At 46.7% G+C, this 22,562-nt stretch overlaps 1 protein-coding gene across 1 annotated transcript in view; it reads right to left on the bottom strand.

Annotated features, from left to right (window-relative positions):
- LOC137641306 (uncharacterized) overlaps positions 1-22,562 on the bottom strand; it is a gene marked incomplete at its 3' end in the record, with an annotated part of 54,528 nt that overhangs the window by 5,953 nt on the left and 26,013 nt on the right. Inside the window, exons 2-6 of the mRNA XM_068373734.1 lie at positions 10,360-10,495; positions 9,625-9,728; positions 7,684-7,798; positions 7,374-7,453; positions 6,457-6,512 (exon numbers count right to left, since the gene is read on the bottom strand). Coding sequence (XP_068229835.1) covers positions 6,457-6,512; positions 7,374-7,453; positions 7,684-7,798; positions 9,625-9,728; positions 10,360-10,449 — 445 coding nt within the window. The remainder of the gene's footprint in view (positions 1-6,456; positions 6,513-7,373; positions 7,454-7,683; positions 7,799-9,624; positions 9,729-10,359; positions 10,496-22,562) is intronic.

Here is a 22,562-nt window from a genome sequence, read left to right as displayed (position 1 = left end):
ATCAGCCAATCGTCTAGGTAACGAAGGAGACGAATGCCGTTCCTGTGCGCCCAAGTCGAAATCAGGGTGAACACTCTGGTGAACACCTGAGGAGCTGTGGAGAGACCGAAACACAGCACCTTGAACTGGTAGATCTTGTTGTCTAGGCAGAATCTCAGGTACTTCCTGGAAGACGGATGGATTGGGATCTGGAAGTACGCATCCTTTAGATCCAGTGTACACATGAAGTCTTGTGGTCTCACCGAAAGTCTGACCGTGTCTGCTGTCTCCATGCTGAACCGGGTTTGTTTGACAAACCAGTTCAGAGCCGAGAGATCGATGACGGGTCTCCAGCCTCCAGTAGCCTTCTTTACAAGAAAGAGTCGACTGAAGAAGCCTGGAGAGCCGTCCACGACCTTCTCGAACATGGTCTCGACTTCGGCCTGAAGGGTCAGCCCCTTTACCGATCCCATGGCATAGGAGCTCAACGACACTGGATTCGCTGTCAGGGGAGGTTGAGATGACGTGAACGGGACGCGATAACCTTGGCCGATCACTGAGACCGTCCAAGCATCGGCCCCGTGATGTTGCCACCTGCGGACGCAACGCTGAAGGCATCCCCCCACAGGTGGACACGCAGGGGGACTGCCACCCCTAGAAGTCTTGCCTCCCCTGGAGGACTTACCGCCCCTCTTGACCTTGGCTGGAAAGGGCTGGGGCTTAGACACCACTTTCTTAGCTGCCGGTGCCTGTTTGGGAGCCTTACGAGGCTGTTGCTGCTGTTATGGCGGGGCTGGAGGCTTATAGGGCCGAGTTGTAAGGGCCCTGTGGAGGAGGGAGTCCGTGCTGGATTTCCTCCACCTCTCAGCCGTTCACTCCAAGTCTTGAGGTTCAAACAGGCTCTCCCCCAGGAGGGAGGCATGTCGGAGCCTACACACATCTACGGCGGGGACCTTCGGATGGAATCTCTCGGACACAGCATCGCGACGCTTCAACACCGAGTTGGCCCACAGGGTGGTAACCTGGTGTGCCAAAAACTCGATGGAGCGGGTGCCCGAGAGCAAGAAGGTCTCTAGGGCCTTCCTATTGGTCTCCTTGGACAAGTCCTCCGATCGCAATAGGATGCCCAGAGATCCTAACCAGAAGTCCAGCCACGAAGTGGCCTGCATGGCACACTTAGCGACCTTCTCGTGGTTAAGGATCTCTGCCGCCGAGAACGACACCTGCCGGGCAGAGAGTTTCTCCAAGGGAACTCCCTTCGCCAGCTCCTCCACAGAGTGATGGAGAGGAAGAGCGAGGTTGTGCTCACCCAGGATCTCGAAATACCTCCTCTGCTGAAGGCGAGGAGGAGGGATGAGTTTGTTCCCGGCAGTGGAACGACTGGAGGAGGTAAGAAGTGCGAGCTGAGCATTGGCCCTAGCTCTGGCACTCTTCAGCCCCCAAGACCAGGGCAGAGCTGCACTGGTATTGGGGCCTTCCGAACGTCAAACACTTCATCCAGAATCGTGTCTTTGCCTTCACGGGGGGGGGGGGGGGGGGGGGGGGGGGGGGGATGACTGGATCCGTAAGACTGTTAAGTTGCCTTATCAGGCTTAGGACCGGCCAGAAGGCATGTTCGGACTCTTGCTGTTCTCCTCCCTGCGGGCTGGCAGCTAAGTCTCCTGCCCCAGGAATCTCTTCCTGGGGTGATACGTGGACATTCCCCTGGGTAGTCGTGGGTTCCTGACGAATCGTTGCAGAGGATTTAGGGATGGTCTTGGAATCCTTGGGTTCCCTCCTGGGAGGGATACAGGATCCCAACAATGAGGTTCGAGGGGCCCCTTCCTCACGAGACGATTCTCCTGCCTGAAGCGAAGTCTCCCCCCCTGGTGCCGAGGGGAAGACTACCGCCCCACTGGACTCCCCTGAGGACGGAAAGGCCTCGTCCACGGGAGAAGGAGAGAGTACTCGTGCAGGAGAGGGGACCCTCGAGACCGACCTCTTGGGAACCAACTTCGCCCTGGGGAAAGTCACCACGAAGTCCACTCCTCTCTTTCTCTTCAGCGTAGGAGAGACAGCTGCTGGTTTGTTACCCTGGCCGGCGAGTGCTGGTTTCATAACCCTCACTAACGCCCGTACCAGCGGACCAAACCAAGTCTGCTGCTCCAAGGACACAGAGTCCGAAATCCTCGCTAAGGTGAAAGGGATCGGGCGATCCTTTGGAGTGGACACGACAGTACCTGCCTGAAAAGAAGGTGGGGAAGAATGCTGTACTGACCTGTCTTCGTCCTGCAATGCCAACCTGTGCTTGGATGGAGGTGATCCCAAATGCCGTCTAGGAGCACGCGTCTCTGCTGCTACCACCGGCTGTGGAATTCGCCGCGAACTATGGTCGCGCGGGTGATCGCGCGGGCGCACAGGCGAGCGGTCGCGCGGGCGCGCAGGCGAGCGATCGCGCGGGCGAGTGGGCGTGAGGGTGGGCAGGTAAATGAACACGTGTCCGAGGCGACGAACGCAAGCGATGGCGCGACGGCGAGGGATCGTGCTGCCGAGTAGGTGAAGAAGATCGCTGGCGATGTAGATCCACAGGCGATCGATGACGAGCTGTGGTATGTCGATGCACTGATGTGCGATGGTGAGCAGCATGCGCAGGTGAATGACTGCGTGATGGTAAGCGATGGCGAGCAGCATGTGTAGGTGAATGATCGCGTGATAGGGTGCGATGGTGATCAACATCCGCAAGAGGGCGATCGTTCAGGGTTGTGCGATGAGGAGCAGCATGCGTAAGCGGGCGATCGTGCAGGGTTGTGCGATGGCGAGCAGCATGCGCAGGTGAATGATCGCGTGAAAGGGTGCGATGGTGATCAGCATCCGCAGGAGGGCGATCGTTCAGGGTTGTGCGATGAGGAGCAGCATGCGTAAGCGGGCGATCGTGCAGGGTTGTGCGATGGCGAGCAGCATGCGCAGGTGAATGATCGCATGAAAGGGTGCGATGGTGATCAGCATCCGCAGGAGGGCGATCGTTCAGGGTTGTGCGATGAGGAGCAGCATGCGTAAGCGGGCGATCGTGCAGGGTTGTGCGATGGCGAGCAGCATGCGCAGGTGAATGATCGCGTGAAAGGGTGCGATGGTGATCAGCATCTGCAGGAGGGCGATCGTTCAGGGTTGTGCGATGAGGAGCAGCATGCGTAAGCGGGCGATCGTGCAGGGTTGTGCGATGGCGAGCAGCATGCGCAGGTGAATGATCGCGTGAAAGGGTGCGATGGTGATCAGCATCCGCAGGAGGGCGATCGTTCAGGGTTGTGCGATGAGGAGCAGCATGCGTAAGCGGGCGATCATGCAGGGTCGTGCGATGGCGAGCAGCATGTGTAGGTGATCGCTGGCGAGCAGAAGGTCGACGCGTGTCCTGTGAGAGGATAGGTGGTGCGGCGCGTTCACGAGCAGGAACGGGAAGATCGCTGGCGCGTTGGCGAACATGTGTTTCTGACACACGCGCAGCACGATGTTGCGTAGCCACAGGACCAGGTGGATGGTGAGCAGGGAGTTCAGCAGGAACTAAAGGGTGGTCAGAGACCACAGGGCGATGGTCCTCAAATGAGCGCTGACGCTCGGAAGAGAGCTGACGAGCAGGAGAGCGCTGGCGAGGGGGGCGAACATCAGGAGAGAGCCGACGAGCAGGTGAGCGTCGGCGAGCAGGAGAGCGCTTGTGCGCTAGCCCTGCTCGCGTAAGGGAAGAATCCCTTAACCCCGAAGGGACCGTTGCCCGTCGGGTGACAAGTTCTCCAGAAGGCGAAGATCCGGCAGGAGATGGTGAGCGGTCTGCAGAGAGGTTCAAGGAGGGCGGAGCAGTCGGTTGAGGCTGACGAGGAGAGTCCCCCCCCTGGAGGACGAAGACCCAAAAAGGCGCCTCTTACTCCCCCTGTAAGGGGAAGGGAGGCCCTTGTGGCGTAGAGGGAGGTGAGCCTTACGGCGGAGACGGCCTCGGGGGAGATCGTCAGGACCATCGGTCCTCCGAAGGGGAGTCTCCGTCAAAACACTTCCCTCAGAAGGAAGCTGGGCAGCAGTCGAGACCGAAGGACTCACTTCCCCCTTCGAAGGATGCACGGAAGGAGGAGGAGAGCCTTGAGCACCATCACCAGCAACAGCACCTGCGTTGGAAGGCCCAGCCACGTCGGAGGCCTCTGTCACCACGACGTCGACAATAGACAGAGGGTCTACCTCTGCTACCACCGGCGACTGTTTAACAGCGGCCCCCAACGAGACAAGGTCAATAAGAGCGACCCTGGAGGCCAAGCCCTTAAGCCCCAGGGACGACCAAATCTGTAAAAGATCATCACTGGATAAGGCATTATTATCAATAACCTCCCCCGGAGGAGGAGGGGGAACCGCCTCGCTATGGCAGGCGACGCCCTCTGCCCCCACCGAAGGTAGGGAAACAGAACAAGGGCCTGCGCTCCCACTCGGACGACTCTCCTTAGGAGGCGGACTAGGGGGAGCTTCGGAGGAGGTTTGGGCGGCGGAAGAAGAGTCCCGAGAACCTTCCTCCTTCAAGGCTAACCCCGGAGGAGAACGGTCTCTCTTGGACTTCTTCTTACGCCGACGGCCAAACCTCTCCCACTGGGAGGCAGACCACTCCCTGCACTCACGGCACATGTTATCCTGGTCGCACCGTCGGCCCCGACATTGAGGGCAGAGGGTGTGAGGATCCGTAATAACGTCCGACATGAAAGTCCCACAAGGACGGCCGGCAACTCCAGGGCATGTACGCATAGTAAATAAAAGAAAATAACTGAAGGTCAACTTCCAACCAATCACACAAGCTGAAAAGAAAAAGCAGAAAATTAAAGGCTGTCACGAAGGCGATGAACAGACACGTCTGATCACCGCCGAGCCAAAAGTGAAGTGGAGCAAGTCACCGGTGTGTAGAGGGGGGAGGGGTAGCAAGCTACCCTTCCCCACCCCCCGCTAACTAGCGCGGGGGTAATTAACCCTCGTTAAAAACTATTGGCTCGTCATTTCAGCTGCGCTAAAAGTAATACCCTTTGTAAATAGCGTGGTTTGTATTTCGGTTACGGAACAATTGTAAGTTAATGGGTAACCTGCTTATACATTATCATCTGAAAATCATATGTAGATGATGAACATGAATTTGCATTTTTTTTTCATTTGTGAATAAGGTCAAGACACCTTTTTCATATAATGTTGAAATTAAAAACTTAATTTTTTGCTTCATTTATGATAATAATGGTAATAAAGAAGTTGTTCAGCCTATTCCTTATTTAAGGAATTAAGGACAAAAGTAAAAAATGTTAACCCTTTTACCCCCAGGCTATTTGGAAATTTCCAACCCTTAACCCCCAGGGGGTTATTTTTTTCCCAGCACATTTTGTAGTATATTTTTTTTAAATTGCTCTAACAGCCTTAATTTTTGTCATAGAGAGGTCAGGTTGGTCTCATTCTCTTGGAAAATGCCTGAATTTTCTCAAAAAATTATCAAAAATAAGAAAAAAAAAATTTTATATAATTTTTTTCCAAGGACGTACCGGTACGTCCATGGGGGTAAAGGGATGGCTTTTGTGAAACGTACCAGTACGTCCTTTGGGGGTAAAAGGGTTATCACAGCATTCCTCATAAAATCACAAATTTTACATCAAAACACAAGACTCCAGGTCATACTTCAAAATACTGTACTACTAGTCCAGATAAAATGTAAAGATTCAGAGTTCTTTCAAACACTTTCTAAACTAAAAGTAATCATTTTAATAAATAGAGATTCATAATGTACAGTCCAGATGCTTCACCTACTAAACAAATTAAGCTTAAAGCAATTTCTTCTTATACAGTAGCCACACTCACTACGGCTTCATTCCTCATGTTGTGCTCGGCTGCTAATTAAAAAGTACAAAGCTATAAACTTCAAAGGTTTGGAAGACGTAACTGTGATAATCGAAAGATAAATTCATTCAACCGCACCTGATAAAACTAAATACGTTGATAAAATCATAGATATCTATGAAGCAAATGAAAATGCATTACAACATGAGGAGTGAAACTGATATAAGAGTTAGTTAGTAATGACAGGGAGAAGCAGATTTATGTTTTTGAAGGAAAAGGTTTTGCATTTATGTCTGCTTAACCCTTTTACCCCCAAAGGACATACTGGTACGTTTCACAAAACACATCCCTTTACCCCCATGGACGTACCGGTACGTCCTTGCAAAAAACTGCTATTTACATTTTTTTTCTTTTGATAATATTTTGAGAAATTTCAGGCATTTTCCAAGAGAATGAGACCAACCTGTTAGAGCAATTTGAAAAATATATACCGCAAAATGTGCTTGAATAAAAAATAACCCCTGGGGGTTAAGGGTTGGAAAGTTCCAAATAGCCTGGGGGTAAAAGGTTAAGCAACTAGAGCCAGGAAAAGTAAGAATCTCGGGTAAGATCCATCAAAGTAATATACATTGATAATGATTTTTCAAGATTTACAAAACTTACCTAACAATAATGTAATCTTGTTAAAAATTGTCTGGGCAACTTCAGCTTTCTCCTTCCTGAAAAATAGAAAATTTATCAACATTTCTAAGAAAAATTACACTCAAAACACTTTTATCTTTTAAAACATAATATACCTAAGCATAGCAAACTAATTGTTATTTTTTTCATAAAAGCACCCAACTTGGTATGCATTTTCTTCATTTTTTTTTATGTTGGTAAAGCCCTCAAATTTGGGGTAAGTGCCATGGTAGATAGATTTATTGTACTCAATTGAAACATGGATAAACTAATAATATGTCCTGCTCCCTAGGTAGTAAACGGTAAAACGTGAGAGCTTCAGTCAGATCTGCAATTTTATTCAATTTTCTGATTTTGTAATTACCACAATTATCAATTCCTTTTTTTAAATTAGAGTAAAGTATGTAAGCAATAACAAAATCTTTATTGATCATAAACCCATTGAATGTGAATATCAATTGACTCTAGTTCTCTAATAATAGGCTCTTTTTAAAAAAAAAAAGTTTTGAAAGAGCAGCCATTCATAAATAAATTTTTTTTTTTTACCTGAGAAAGCTTGCTCATAATACTTGGATATAATTTTCTTTATATCAGACAATGGAATTTTACATGTTACTTAAATCTAACAAAGACAATAACAAGAGCTTATATCCCCTCTGGGTAAAGTCGAACGGCGGGCATTTTGGAAAAAGAATGCCACAGCTGGCAAAGGCACAATCTTGGGTTACTCCATAGCCAGTATTGTTGGAGCCCTTGGGCTTATAGCATTTTGCTTTTCCAACTAGGGTTGTAGCTTAGCTAGTAATAATAATAATAATAATAATAATAATAATAATAATAATAATAATAACAACAACTCTTATGTTGCAACAGTTCACAAAAAAAGTTGGTTTCCTTACCTCACTGACAACACTTTAATGTCAATAACAGCAGGTAAAATGACCGAGGTCAGGCGAGCGATTTCAAGTACAGACAAATCCTGAAAGAAACTAACCATATACTTGTGCTGCATACAAACATTTTGCTAACATTGTTTATGATAAGAAGAGCCTGAGCATAAGAAGCATTTCTTGTCGAAGAGCTTACAGTACTATAAAATAATAACACTTCTAACATGATATTTGTATCTAAAAACATAATGAAATGTTTCAATGATAAATATATTTACAATACTGGCAGAACTCGTTATTGTTTTGTGAAAATACTTACAGACTCCTCAAGAGAATGAGTAATGTGTGTAATAAGACTGCTGTACGCTTCCAGTAAGTGTAATGCTTCTTTTTTGGGTAACTCCCTTTCAAGCTTCAGAGGCTGATGGATCTGACTGTAAGACAAAATAAAATAAATAAAAACACTACCTTATAGCTATATTAGAACGAAGCAATTCTTGTCCTGAAGTGGTGATAACAGTCATATGTTAGATTTCTGTCACATTACACAGGACTGGATGGGAAATAAGAAAGAATTCAGATGGAAGATGTCCCTTGAAAGAACTGAACTTAAATGAAATCGAAATGAACAAACATTCCAAAACAAAAATGGTGATACAGGGAGAGAGTATAAAGCCATGAGGGTGAACAACAATAGATTGTGACCTGATGAAACAGATAATGAAGAAGTTGGTGATGAGATGGAAGATAGAAGTTAATGATGATGAGGAGATGAAACGAAGAGTAAATGATGAACACGAGATGATGGATGGGTCTTATTTGTGGGGAAATTTGAAGCACAACTTCTGTAGGCTAATGATGAAGAAAGACTGCCAATTTTACTTTGTAGTCCTTAATTTTTACAATAAATTCACACTTTTCCTCATTTAACATCACGCTCCATGAAACAAATGCAAAAATATTTTTGTGCTTACAGTAATCTAAATCTGTTAGTGATCCTACTCGTCCACCAATTATTACAACGATGATATTGCAAGCTAGGTAATTTTTCAAGCTAGGTAAATTACATAAAATACAGTAATACCTTGTTATACAGGTAAGTTTTTCTGAACCTCAAATCCTAATTACACTAACGCTATCATTGTTATTTTTCCTTCTTCAAAGCTTCCGACCATTTTCCCTTCTACAAAATACCTAACGGCTTTCTTCTGTCTCCTTCTCTTAAAACAAAATGAAAAAAAAAAAAAAAAAAAATTGATGATACCAAGGACCAATGCCCATTTTTTTCAAGACATGGCTAGTTTAAAAACTGATTGCACATACACACATAAAAGGCAATACAGTACTACATGTAGTGCAGTATTGTATATTATTCATTGAGACATATCTCAACACATATCAAACATTTAAAGCATATTAATTTAAGACTTGCAGATGGTACAGTAGAGAAACAGCATTTCATTGCACTATAGAAATACTGCTCGTTTTGGGATAGTCTTATTCACACAGTATTTGCCCACCAAAAATGTGCATACGGAGGGAAACTTTTGCTCGCAGACCAATACAGTACAATGAACATGTACCAAAAAGAAATGTCCCGGACAATGATCACGTAACGTCGTTAATTTCATATACTGATTCTTATCTGCCATAAGTAGCTTCTGGATATATTTCTAGCTACAAGTTACAAGTGTCCTATCTTTCAAAAAAGGCCAACATTACACCCATAGCACCATCTCTGTCTAACTATAGTGTAAATTTTCCACCCTTCCTTGCTAATACTGTATACAACGTTAAATTTCCCAAACAGTTTTCCAATTTTTATTTTTCCCGAATGCCAATAAGGCTTTCGTCACTTAAATTTAACTCAATTATTGTAATTTTGACAATCTAATAGAATTTTAACCCTTTTACCCCCAGGCTATGTGGAATTTTCCAACCCTTAACCCCCAGGGGTTATTTTTTTTCCAAGCACATTTTGCACTTTATATTTTTAAAATTGCTCTAACAGCCTTAATTTTCATCATAGAGAGGTCAGGTTGGTCTCAATCTCTTTGAAAATGCCTGAAGTTTCTCAAAAAATTATCATAAATATGCAAAAAAAATTGTAAATAGCAGTTTTTTGCAAGGACGTACCAGTACGTCCATGGGGTTAAAGGTATGCGTTTTGAAAAACGTACCAGTACGTCCTTTGGGGGTAAAAGGGTTAATTAATCAAGAAAGTTTTCTTTAAAGAATACATTTGCAAACGAATACCAACCTTCTGATCACTTTGGAAATATTATGCAGCAGTATCCGAGAGCCGCTTTTTGCCAGCTTCTTAACGAGGAATTTCACCAGTTTGATCCAGGGTATTTCTCCTTTCTATAATGAAAAGAATGAAGTAACTTGAACTCGCAAATAAAATTATTCATAATGTAAACAGCATTATCATATTTGTATCAATTGTAATAACAATAATCATGATATTAATACTAATAATAATGATTAATGTTAACATTAATGTTAAATATCTACTGGCATTATATATATATATATATATATATATATATATATATATATATATATATATATATATATATATATATATATATATATATATATATATATATATATATATATACTGTATATGTATATATATATATATATATATATATATATATATATATATATATATATATATATATATATATATATATATATATATATATATATATATATATATATATATATTGTAATAATTATTCATAATGTAAACAGCATTATTAAGTTAGTATTAATTATAATAACAATAATCATGATATTAATACTAATAATAATATTAAAATTAAATGTACTGTACATATAATTTGTAATAATTTTCATAATTTACAATATTATAATAATTTTACAACTTTCCACACTAAAATTCAATTTATGGAGTATAAAAATCCATCACGAGAATCTTTTAAAGTAACATCAAGACACTAGAAGTTGTGCAAAGCAGACATCTTACCTTCTTTTGTTTGCCAATTTCACTCGTCAAAGTTCCCAGCTCTTTCTTTGACAAGGAACTGGAGCTCAGACGCTTCACCCAGTTCTCCATCTTTACGTAGCAAGCGGTAACAAACAAAGCTCAACACAAAATTACTCTGAAAAGATTATACAGCACAATTTTATGAATGCAATAAATACGAAGAAAAATTAATTCTATCATTAAACTTTGAAATTGGCATAAAAATATTACAAGAGTACAGAAGGTTCTTAACTTACAAATATTCGGAGATATCAACAGAAATCCAACAGAAAATAACAAGGATAAGATAAAGAAAACAATACTATACCATTTAATACAGTAAGCAAAACAACCTTTGTAATAACTTGATATCTATTTCATAAGAAACCGATTTGTTGAATTTTGTAGCTGGAAATCATAGGCATGAAATTCAGGTTAGGCCTATCCTAGACCCAACTTTAACAAAATGACAAATTCGGAGATAATTTGTATTTTTCCTAACCATACAAACCTTAGCTGTTTACATAGGGTATTACTTTCGGCGTAGCTGAATGACGAGCCAATAGTTTTTAACGAGGGTTAACCACCCCCGCGCTAGTTAGCGGGGGTAGGGGAAGGGGTAGTTTGCTACCCCTCCCCCCCCACACACAGGTGATTTGCTTCACTTCACTTAGAGGTAGGACTTGACTTGGGGGCCAGGGCTGGCGGGAAAATATGTGTAAATAGCTAAGGTTTGTATGGTTAGGAAAAATACAAATTATCTCCGAATTTGTCATTTGTTCCGTAACCGAAATACAAACCACGCTATTTACATTGGGTGACTTACCCCTTAGGAAGGGTGGAAAGTCCCCAGCTGTACTGACTTTGGCTTTGCCCGGGGGCTCTGCCTCCCAGTGAGTAGCACTTGAGAAAAGGAGCCCCTGCACCTCACAAGTTCCTTGCTTCGCTAGGAACGAGTGGCCTACATAAGTTGTGTGTGGAGGAAAGCGTGACTCGTCCTATGAAGTTGACCTTGAGACCTTTAGATAGGAATCTAGGATAGGACGTTCCCAATACCACCTCGTCAGGGTATGGGGGACGCGACAGTATTAAACTTAATACTAGGAGCACAAGGAAGCATGGGTTACCTGCAGAGGTCGAGGTCAGCTATGCGAAGACCAGGATGCTGCTTCCCCAAGAGAGGGATGAATGAAGAAAGAAGTAAGGGTCAGACATACTCTTTCATTCACGCAGACTAAAACCGGGTAACAACGCCCTCAACCTACTGCTACTTGTCCATAAAGGAGCCTGAGGTTAGACCAGCTGTTGTGCAGCCACCACAGGGCCGATAGAAAACGTATCGAGGCTCCTGTGGGTCACGTCCTGCAGGTAGTGGGCTGTGAAGGTCGTCTGACGCTTCCAGACCTCAGCTTGAAGCACCTGCGTCACAGAGAAGCTTCTCTTGAAGTCCAGGGACGTAGCAACGCCCCTGACGTCATGTGCCCTAGCGCGACGTGACAGAGGAGGGTCTGGATTCAAGGCGTGGTAGATAACCCTTCGAATCTAAGCCGAGATGGTATTCTTGGTGACCCTCCTCTTCGTCCTGCCTGTGCTTACAAACAATGCCCGCACTTGGGGACGAACTGCAGCTGTTCTCTTCAAGTAATACCTCAGACACCTCAATGGACATAGTAGCAGCTGGTCTGGGTCGCTTGTTACAGAACGAAGACTCGCGATCCTGAAAGAGTCGAACCGTGGATCCGGCACTCCAGGATTCTGAGTCTTGGCAACAAACTCAGGGACGAACCTGAACGTTACCTCCCCCCATCCCCTTGAATGGGCGATGTCGTACGAGAGACCATGAAGTTCACTAACTCGCTTGGCCGAAGCCAAAGCAAGCAGGAAAGCCGTCTTCCAAGACAGGTGGCGATCAGAGGCCTGGCGTAATGGTTCGAAGGGAGGTCTCTTAAGAGCCCTGAGAACCCGAACCACGTTCCAAGGAGGAGGTCTCACTTCCGACTGGGGGCAGGTAAGCTCATAGCTACGTATGAGTAGAGAGAGTTCTAGCGAGGAAGAAATGTCCACACCTTTCAGCCTGAAAGCCAAGCTTAAGGCTGAGCGATATCCTTTCACTGCCGAGACAGAAAGGCGCATTTCCTCCCGCAAATATACAAGGAACTCCGCTATTGCTGGAATAGTGGCATCGAGTGGAGATACCCCTCCCACGACACCAACCACAAAAGACACTCCACTTTCGCAGGTGCCGAGATATTCTCTCGGCAACCTGTTGCGAAAAGCCTCTCTCCGTGAGGAGACGCTGGACAGTTTCCAGGCGTGAAGCCGAAGCGAGGCCACGGCCTTGTGAGGGATGTTGGAGAGGGGTTGTCCGAGTAGCTCGCGTCGTGGGGGAAGTTCTCTCGGGAGCTCCGTCAGGAGCTACAGAAGGTCCGGGAACCATTCCGCGTGATGCCATAGCGGAGCTATCAGAGTCATCGAACAGTTGACCGATAGTCTGGTCCTGTTGAGCACCCTTCTCATCAGACAGAACGGTGGGAAGGCATACACGTCGATGTTGTCCCACCGTTGCTGGAAAGCATCTTGCCAGAGAGCCTTGGGGTCCGGGACTGGGGAGCAGTACAGAGGCAGCTTGAAATTCAACGCTGTCGCGAACAGGTCCACGGTCGGGGAACTCCACAAAGTCAAGACTTTGTTGGCTATCTGAGGATCCAAAGACCACTCGGTACTCACTATCTGCGAAGCCCTGCTCAGACTGTCGGCGAGCACATTCCTCTTGCCAGGAATAAAGCGAGCTGATAGTGTTATCGAGTGGACTTCGGTCCACCTCAGAATCTCTACTGCAAGATGGGATAGCTGCTGCGAAAAAGTACCTCCCTGCTTGTTGATATAAGCCACTACCGTGGTGTTGTCGCTCATCACCACCACGGAGTGACCCGCCAGGGTCCGTTGGAACTGTTGAAGAGCCAGAAAGACGGCCTTCAACTCTAGCAGGTTGATGTGCAGGTACTTTTCTGATTCTGACCAAAGGCCTGAGGTCCTCTGGTTCAGAACGTGCGCGCCCCACCCTTCTTTTGACGCGTCCGAAAACAGTGTCAATTCCGGGGGGAGGACGAGAAGATCCACTCCCTTTCGCAGGTTCTCGTCGACCAGCCACCACCGCAGGTCCGTCCGTTCCAAAGATCCTATCGGGACCTGTACGTCCGGGGAATCGGATCCTTGATTCCACCGGGACTTGAGCCGCCACTGCAGGGATCTCATCCTGAGGCAGCCGTTTGGAACCAGACGAGCCAGGGAGGACAGGTGACCTAAGAGACGCAACCACGATTGGGCGGGAAGCTCTTCTCGCCTGAGTAAGGGTTCCGCCACCCTCCTCAGCCTTGCTATCCTGTCGTCTGAGGGAAAGGCTTTGTGGAGATTGGTGTCTAACAACATGTCTAGATAAACCAGTCGTTGGGACGGCTGCAGAGAGGACTTCTCGAGGTTTACCACGATCCCCAGATCCTGGCAAAGACTCAGAAGCCTGTCTCGGTGTCGAAGAAGGGTCGACTCCGAGTCTGCTAGGATCAGCCAGTCGTCCAGATAACGAAGGAGACGGATGCCGTTCCTGTGCGCCCAAGATGAAATCAGGGTGAACACTCTGGTGAACACCTGAGGTGCTGTGGAGAGACCGAAACACAGCAACTTGAACTGGTAGGTCTTGTCGTCTAGGCCGAATCCCAAGTACTTCCTGGAAGACGGATGGATTGGGATCTGGAAGTACGCGTCCGTTAGATCCAGTGTGCACATGAAGTCTAGAGGTCTCACCGCAAGTCTGACCGTGTCCGCTGTCTCCATGCTGAACCGAGTTTGCTTGACAAACTCGTTCAGAGCCGAGAGGTCGATGACAGGTCTCCAGCCTCCAGACGCCTTCTTTACAAGAAAGAGTCGACTGAAGAAGCCTGGGGAGCCGTCGACGACCTCCTGGAGAGCATCCTTCTTGAGCATGGTCTCGACTTCTGCCCGAAGGGCTAGCCCCTTTACCGATCCCATGGCATAGGAGCTCAACGACACTGGATTCGCTGTCAGGGGAGATTGAGATGTTATGAACGAGACGCGATAGCCTTCGCCGATCACAGAAATCGTCCAAGCATCGGCCCCGTGTTGCTGCCACCTGTGCACGCAACGTCGAAGGCATCCCCCCACAGGTGGACACGCGGGGGGACTGCCACTCCTAGTGTTTGCGGCCGCGGCCGCTCCCTCTAGGAGTCTTGCCTCCCCTGGAGGACTTACTGCCCCTTTTGACCTTGGCTGGAAAGGGCTGGGGCTTAGACACCACTTTCTTAGCTGCTGGTGCCTGCTTCAGTGCCTTACGAGGCTGCTGCTGCTGTTGCTGCGGAGCTGGAGACTTATAGGGCCGAGCTGTAAGGGCCCTATGGAGGAGGGAGTCCTGGCTAGATTTCCTCCATCTCTCAGCCGTTCGTTCCATATCCTGTGGCTCCAACAGATTCTCCCCAAGGAGGGAAGCATGTCTGAGCCTACAGACATCCACGGCGGGGACATTCGGGTGGAACTTCTTGGTCAACGCATCGCGCCGCTTCAATACCGAGTTGGCCCACAGGGTGGTGACCTGGTGTGCCAGGAACTCGATGGAGCGGGTGCCCGAGAGTAAGGAGGTCTCCAGGGCCTTCCTATTGGTCTCCTTAGACAAGTCCTCGGAGCGCAATAGGATGCCCAGAGTCCCTAGCCATATATCCAGCCACGAAGTGGCCTGCATGGCGCACTTCGCGACCTTCTCATGGCTCAAGATCTCCGACGGCGAAAACGTCACCTGCCGGGCGGAGAGCTTCTCGAGAGGAACTCCCTTAGCCAGCTCTTCTACGGAATGATGGAGAGGAAGAGCGAGACTAGACTCACCCAAGATCTCAAAATACCTCCTCTACTGGAGACGAGGAGGTGGGATGAGTTTGTTCCCGGTAGAGGAACGACTGGAGGAAACAAGAGTCGCGAGTTGGGCATTGGCCCTGGCTCTGGCACTCTTCAACCCCCGAGACCAGGGCAGAGCCGCACTGGTCTTAGGGGCCTTCTGAACATCGAACACCTGGTCCAGGACCGTGTCCTTGCCTTCTCGGGGGGCGATCACGGGGTCCATGAACCCGTTGAGTTGCCTCATCAGGCTCAGGACCTGCCAGAAGGCATGCTCAGACTCCTGCTGGTCTCCTCCTTGCGGACTGGCAGCTAAGTCTCCCGTCCCCGGAATCTTTTCCTGGGGCGAAGCGTGGACGTTCTCCCGGGGAGCAGCGGGTTCCTGGCGAATCCTTGAAGACGACTTCAGGATAATCTTGGAGTCCTTGGGTTCCCTCCTGGGAGGGATACAGGATCCCAACAAAGAGGTTCGGAGAGCACCTTCCACGCGAGACGATTCTCCTCCATGAGGAGAAGGCTCCCCCATTGGTGCCGAGGGGGAGACTATCACCTCACTGGACTCACCCGAGGATGGAAAAGCCTCGTCCACGGGAGAAGGAGAAAACGCCTGTGAAGGGGATGAGGCCTTCCTGACAGACCTATTAGGAACCAACTTCTCCCTGGGGGAAGTCACCACGAAGTCCACTCCTCTCCTTCTCTTCAGCGGGGGCGAGGCAGCTGTTGGCTTGTGTCCTTGATCGGCGAGTGCCGGCTTCATAGCCTTCAATAACGCCCGCATCAGAGGACCAAACCAAGTCTGCCGCTCCACGGACACAAAGTCCGAAATCCCCGCTGGAGGGAAGGGGATCGGGCGATCCTTCGGAGTGGACACCACTGGACCTGCCTGAAAAGGAAAAGGGGAAGAAAGTTGCACTGCCTCTGAAGTGTCTTCCCTATCCTGCACAAGAGTCCTGCGCTTTGGTGGAGGCGATCCTGAGTGCGGTCTGGCGACACGCGTTCCTGCTGCTGTCACGGGCTGCGAAATCCGACGCGAACGGTGGCCGCGCGGGCGTACATGCGAACGAGCGCGTGGGCGAGCTGGTGAACAAACGCGTTTGCGCGTCGGCGAGGGAGTGCGTCGACGCGTGGGCGAACGAGAACGTTCCGATGACCGCTGACGACGTTGTTCAGGAGACTTGTAGCGCATGGGAGAGCGATTGCGAGCAGGCGATCGGTGGTGCGCTGGTGAACGCTGGCGCGCTGGCGAGCGATAGCGCGTAGGCGAACGACAGCGCGAGGGCGAGCTAACAGAACGCGACCCATGTCCCTCCAGATCCTCTGGGCGACGGCGCGTTGGAGAACGCTTGCGCGCAGGCGATAGGTCACGCGGGCGGTCTGGAGATCGCCAATGTTCAGGTGATCGCTGACGCGCTGGGGACCGTTGACGCGCAGGCGAATGTTGATGCGTCTGTGATCGCTGGCGAGCAAGAGGGCGACGCATGGAATCCTGTGAGGGGGCCGTCGGCGCGGGGCGCAGAGGCGAACGTTCACGAATGGGCACAGGAACAGGAGGCGCGTGGGCGTACAGGCATTTTGGAAGTACGCGCTGGAGAACGAGAGCGATGTTGCACAGGAACAAGCTGACGAACAGGATCGCGAGGGCGAGGAGAAGAGTCCTTGGCCAAATTAGAGCGCTCAGGAGACTGATGGCGCGCAGGGCGCACAACAGGAACCGCAGGATATTCGGAGTCCACAGGAGAGCGCTGGCGAGCAGTGGAGCGATGGTCATCAAAAGTGCGCCGACGGTCAGAGGAGCGCTGACGAGCAGGAGAGCGCCTGTGCGCTAACACTGCAGAAGGGCGAGCAGGAGAACGCTGGCGCGCTGGGTGCTCAACAGGAACAACACGCTGAAGGATGTCCTCAGGAGAGAGCTGGCGAGAAGAGGGGCGATCATCAGGAGAGCGCTGGCGAACAGGAGGGCGCTGACGAGCAGGAGAGCGCCTGTGCGCTAACACTGCAGAAGGGCGCGCAGGGGAACCCTGACGCGCAAGGGAAGAATCCCTTTGCCCCGAAGGGACCGTTGCCCGTCGGGTGACGAGGTCAGGCTGCTGAACATCTGCACCAGAAGCTGAAGGTCTGGAAGGCGTAGGAGACCGATCCCCAGATAGGTCTAAGGAAGCTGGAGCTGCACGCTGCTTACGGCGAGGAGAGTCCCCTTCGGAGGAAGGAAGTGAAGATTCAAAAAGGCGCCTTTAGCACCCTTATGAGGAGACGGGAGGCCCTTGCGACGCAGCGGATGGTGAGCCTTACGGCAAAGGCGGCCACGAGGAAGATCGTCAGGACCATCAGTCCTCCGAAGGGGAGTCTCAGTCAAAGCTCTCCCCTTAGAGGGAGGCTTGGCAGCAGAAGAGCCCATAGGACTCCCTTCCCCCTTCGAAGGATGTACGGAAGGGGGAGGAGAGCCGTCAGCACCATCATCCACAACAGTATCTGCAGAGGATTGACCCGACCCGTCGGAAGCCTCTGTCACCACGATGTCAACAATAGACAGAGGATCTACCTCTGCTATCACTGGCGACTGCTTAACAGCGGCCCCCAACTGGACAAGGTCAATCAGGGCTACCCTGGAGGGCAGGCCCTTAAGCCCCAGGGAAGCCCAAATCTGAAAAAGATCATCGTTAGACAAAGATTCATTAGCAACAACCTCCCCCGGAGGAGGAGGAGGAACCGCCCCGCTATGGGAGGCGACGCCCTCTCCCCCAATCCAAGGTCGGGAAACAGAACTAGGGCCTGCGCTCCCACAGGGCAGACTCTCCTTAGGAGCCGAACAAGGGGGAGCTTCGGAGGAGGTTTGGGCGGCGAAAGAAGAGTCCCGAGAACCTTCTTCCTTCAAGGCAACCCCGGAAGGAGAATGGTCTCTCTTGGACTTCTTCTTACGCCGGCGGCCAAACCTCTCCCACTGGGAGGTAGATCACTCCCTGCACTCACTACAAGTATTCTCTTTATCACACCGTTGGCCTCGACACTGCGGGCAAAGGGTGTGAGGATCTGTGTCCACCGCCGACATAAAAGTACCACAAGGGCGGCCGGCAATTCCAGGGCACTTGCGCATAGTGAACAATAAGGGTGAGGCCAACTTCAAAACACACACACACAAAATGAAAGAAAAAGCAAAAAAAAAAAAAGAAAAAAAAAAGAATAAGGCTGTCAACGAGGACGATGGACAGACACGTCTGTTCATCGCTGGAGCCAAAAGTGAAATGAAGCAAATCACCGGTGTGTGGGGGGGGAGGGGTAGCAAGCTATCCCTTCCCCTACCCCCGCTAACTAGCGCGGGGGTAGTTAACCCTCGTTAAAAACTATTGGCTCGTCATTTCAGCTATGCCGAAAGGTAAACCCAATGTAAATAGCGTGGTTTGTATTTCGGTTACGGAACAATTGAATTTTTCCTAACTAGACAACCTGAGCTCTTCACTATGGATGTATGTTTCCAGCACAGATAGAACTAACCATAAACTTTTAATTGATTGATTGATTTGAAGTTTTCAGGCATCCTGACATCTAAGGTCATTGACGTCGATATCATTAATTTCATATGAAAGATAAAAAGAGTATTCAATTAAAACCATAAAAGTTGAATGTCATTTTAGAAGTTAAATAGTTTTCAGAAGACCTGGTTCTGAAATAAATATCACAAATTTTTAAGTAATTTGTATTTTTCCTAACATACTTACCTCGAACTACAGTAGGGTCCCGAATTATGCGAGAATTTGGTCGATTAATGACCTCGTTTAAATGGAAAATCGCGAATTTCGAAACACACAACAGAAATAATTCCATTGTGGCCATGGCAACCAGCAATTTGCCTATTCAAATGTGTTTACTACTCATTTCCAATACTTTCTTTGTACTATACTGTATTTCTATATAATATCAAATTGTTCTTGTAAATAAATAAAACATTTAATATACTTTAAAGTTCTAATAACTTGAAAAATGGTTAAAATTACAACCAGGATAGGTGTAAACACCATATATTTCCCGTTATAACACAACCCAAAATACAGACAAATTTTAATGTTTGTCATATCTATTGTATAATACAACTGGTGAATAGCAAAACCATCACTCTATAGACTAGCTTGTTGTATGATTGAAAATCCAGAATTATCAAAATAAAGGCGATTTTATATCATGCGTTTCCTAAACACGCTAAAAAGCAGAATAGAAAACGACAACCAATGTTTTGTTTACGTTTATCTCTGATCACAACGAAGAAACAGACGCATTTATACATCTGTGTTTTTGAATTGACAGCAATTTTACCAAGTATAGATTATATGTTGAATTTGTTATTACCAATGTTCTAATTATTTTTTATTAGAACTTTCAAATAAATGAAATGAATGCCATTTATGAAATGTTTTTCTTTATGATGCCGCCTGAAACGGAAACCTTCCATTTGTTTACGCTCCATCTTCGATCATAATAAACAAACGAATGCATTAAACACACATGATCTAAGTCATAACTAATGATATTACAAACATTTAGTAAACATTGTTATTACAAATATTTTACTTACCGTATCCATATAAATTCCTAAATTCGTAGCAAAGCTGGAAATTTTTTTTCCTTATGCGTTTAATCCACAATAGCAAACTGCCGCTAATGACAGAGTGATAACTTACGATAATTCTAAACTGTTACAAAAGATAATTGTCCTTTCCATATCCAAAATACTTTTCCTAACTTCAGTTATAAGTCAACTTGTACCCACCTCAATTATGGATCCATATGCAAAAAAGGTAAAAGAAGAAAGTACTAGGCCTATTTTTAAAGTCACCGAACAATTAGGTTACCGCTATAACGTTCGATGTGAGAGAGAGAGAGAGAGAGAGAGAGAGAGAGAGAGAGAGAGAGAGAGAGAGAGAGAGAGAGATGGTTTTAAAGTACTAAACAATAAATATGATAGGTTATAACACATTGGTGTTTATGTAATATTAACTGTATAGATGGTTTGAATAAGTTAAGAAATGGTGTAAACAATTCTTTGTTATTGTATTCGCGCGGAAGCTAGACATCAGCTGATGTGATCACAGCCAAAAGTAAAACAAAAATAAGTTAGCAATACTCGATTTTTAAAACACACCCGAAATTTTACAACATAAGTACATGTTTTATTATAGCGCAATTGACATTTAAAGAGTAAAAATTTTCTGGAATAGAATGGTGTTTCCTAAAAAATAGTGGTTTGCTGACGAAATCGGTTACCGTATTTTAAGCTATGATTGAAATGGATGTATACACGGTATAATTTTTTCGTTTTGTATTTAATTGACACTTCAAGAAAACCGATTTTGGTTTCTTCATCTATTTGTAAGTATTGTATAACGAGAGAGAGAGAGAGAGAGAGAGAGAGAGAGAGAGAGAGAGAGAGAGAGAGAGAGAGAGAGAGAGAGAGAGAGATTATGACGCAGAAGGTTACAGACCTAGAACAGGGGAGGATGAAGGTGGGGGGGAGTGATGAGATAGGCTGGGTGGACTCGCAGGGGAGAAGGTAGGAGACGGGGAAGGGGGGATTTGGTTGCCAGTGGCTAAAAATAGATTCTGGAAGACGGTAAAGGGAAAAACGAATCCCATCGAATAAACAGAATAAGGAAAGGGAATAAGATTGAGAGAATAATAGATATAATGGAATGAAAATGACTAGATGGTGTTAGTTGTGATAAGAATAATTTAGATATTTGAAATAAGAGTGTCTGAGGAGGTATAGAAGGAATTCGTGATAAATATAGAGGAATATCAAAGGATACAGTTAGTTTGCATTAAAGGGTTTGTTATCGTTTATCGGCAGTGAATAGCCTAAACTTCGGTAAAGAGTCGTCAATATTTTGTCATATTTTAAACAGTATACATTTGATTTGCAAACATTGGTTTTGTAGAGTAGACGGTAAAATAAAATCTAAAGAGAGAGAGAGAGAGAGAGAGAGAGAGAGAGAGAGAGAGAGAGAGAGAGAGAGATTTCTGCCATCAAATCTCTCTCTCTCTCTCTCTCTCTCTCTCTCTCTCTCTCTCTCTCTCTCTCTCTCTCTCTCTCTCTCTCTCTTTAGATTTTATTTTACCGTCTACTCTACAAAACCAATGTTTGCAAATCAAATGTATAGCCTACTGTTTAAAATATGACAAAATATTGACGACTCGTTACCGAAGTTTAGGCTATTCACTGCCGATAAACGAACCCAGTCTACTCGTGAAAACCTTGAACGCCCAGAGGGAAAAATAAGGCTTTTAAATATACTGTACTAAACAAAAATAATGCTTTAATATACCATCATTAACACTACCATTACAATTATCGTAAGGTTGGAGAAAGATAAAGATTGCCGAGAACGTAACCACATTTCTGTTTACATTTTGTCAGCTGGACTCGCACCGTTAACAGTTGATTTCATTGTTGATGTGGAATTTTATCCTTAAATAGGCTATTCATTATGAAATTATGTTAATGAAATGTAATGTTAATATTGTTTTGTAACATTTATTATAAATCACCGTATTTAGGGCTACCAATATACTTAAAAAGACTATAGATTTGATACATTTTGTAGTGCTTGACTCGCGAACTTTGAACAGCCTCGTGGATACAGAAAATTTATTTTTGAAAAATAGCGATCGTGGAAAAGGGGAATCGTGTAATTCGAACACGCTTAATTCGGGACCCTACTGTATTTTCTTAGGAGTATCTGGGAGACTCCTCCCAACCGACCAGAATTTTGTGTAGTTTACCCTATTCCCGTTTTCTATGGGGGTTAACCTCAGGCAGAGTGATACGCGCCCTGAGGCGACCCGGGGTCGGGGAGCATGCTTGCTTAGGTCGTGCTCCTCAGTAAGTTTCGTCGGAAAGGTTCTCCTCAGCCCTGCAGGGCCCTCGGGGTAGGAAGGGCGGGCCATAACCCGAAAGTAGTTCGAGGTAAGTATGTTAGGAAAAATACAAATTACTTAAAAATTTGTGATTTGTTCCAACACGGAGTACTTACCTCGAACTATTGTACTTTCTTAGGAGACTTAAACTTTAGGAGGTGGGAGTGTCCTGCAGGGACCAGAGACCGGAATGCTGGAAGCAACAAGGGGGGGAACCTAGATAGGAGGCTAGGTTCCGTTGACCACTGATAGAAAACGCACAAGATAGGGAAAATTACCCAAAAACCAACTTAGTGTCTAAGTGGCTTACCTCTGTAAAAACGCCTCGGAGACGTATTCCTTGCTGATGCCGTATCCCATGGTAGTTAAGGTCTTCTGAGTCATTACAGGGAAGGTAATCA

The sequence above is a fragment of the Palaemon carinicauda genome, chromosome 5 (genome assembly GCF_036898095.1).
Source record: "Palaemon carinicauda isolate YSFRI2023 chromosome 5, ASM3689809v2, whole genome shotgun sequence".
In the NCBI taxonomy this organism is placed as follows: Eukaryota; Metazoa; Arthropoda; class Malacostraca; order Decapoda; family Palaemonidae; genus Palaemon; species Palaemon carinicauda.
This window is presented reverse-complemented; position numbering and strand designations above follow the sequence as displayed.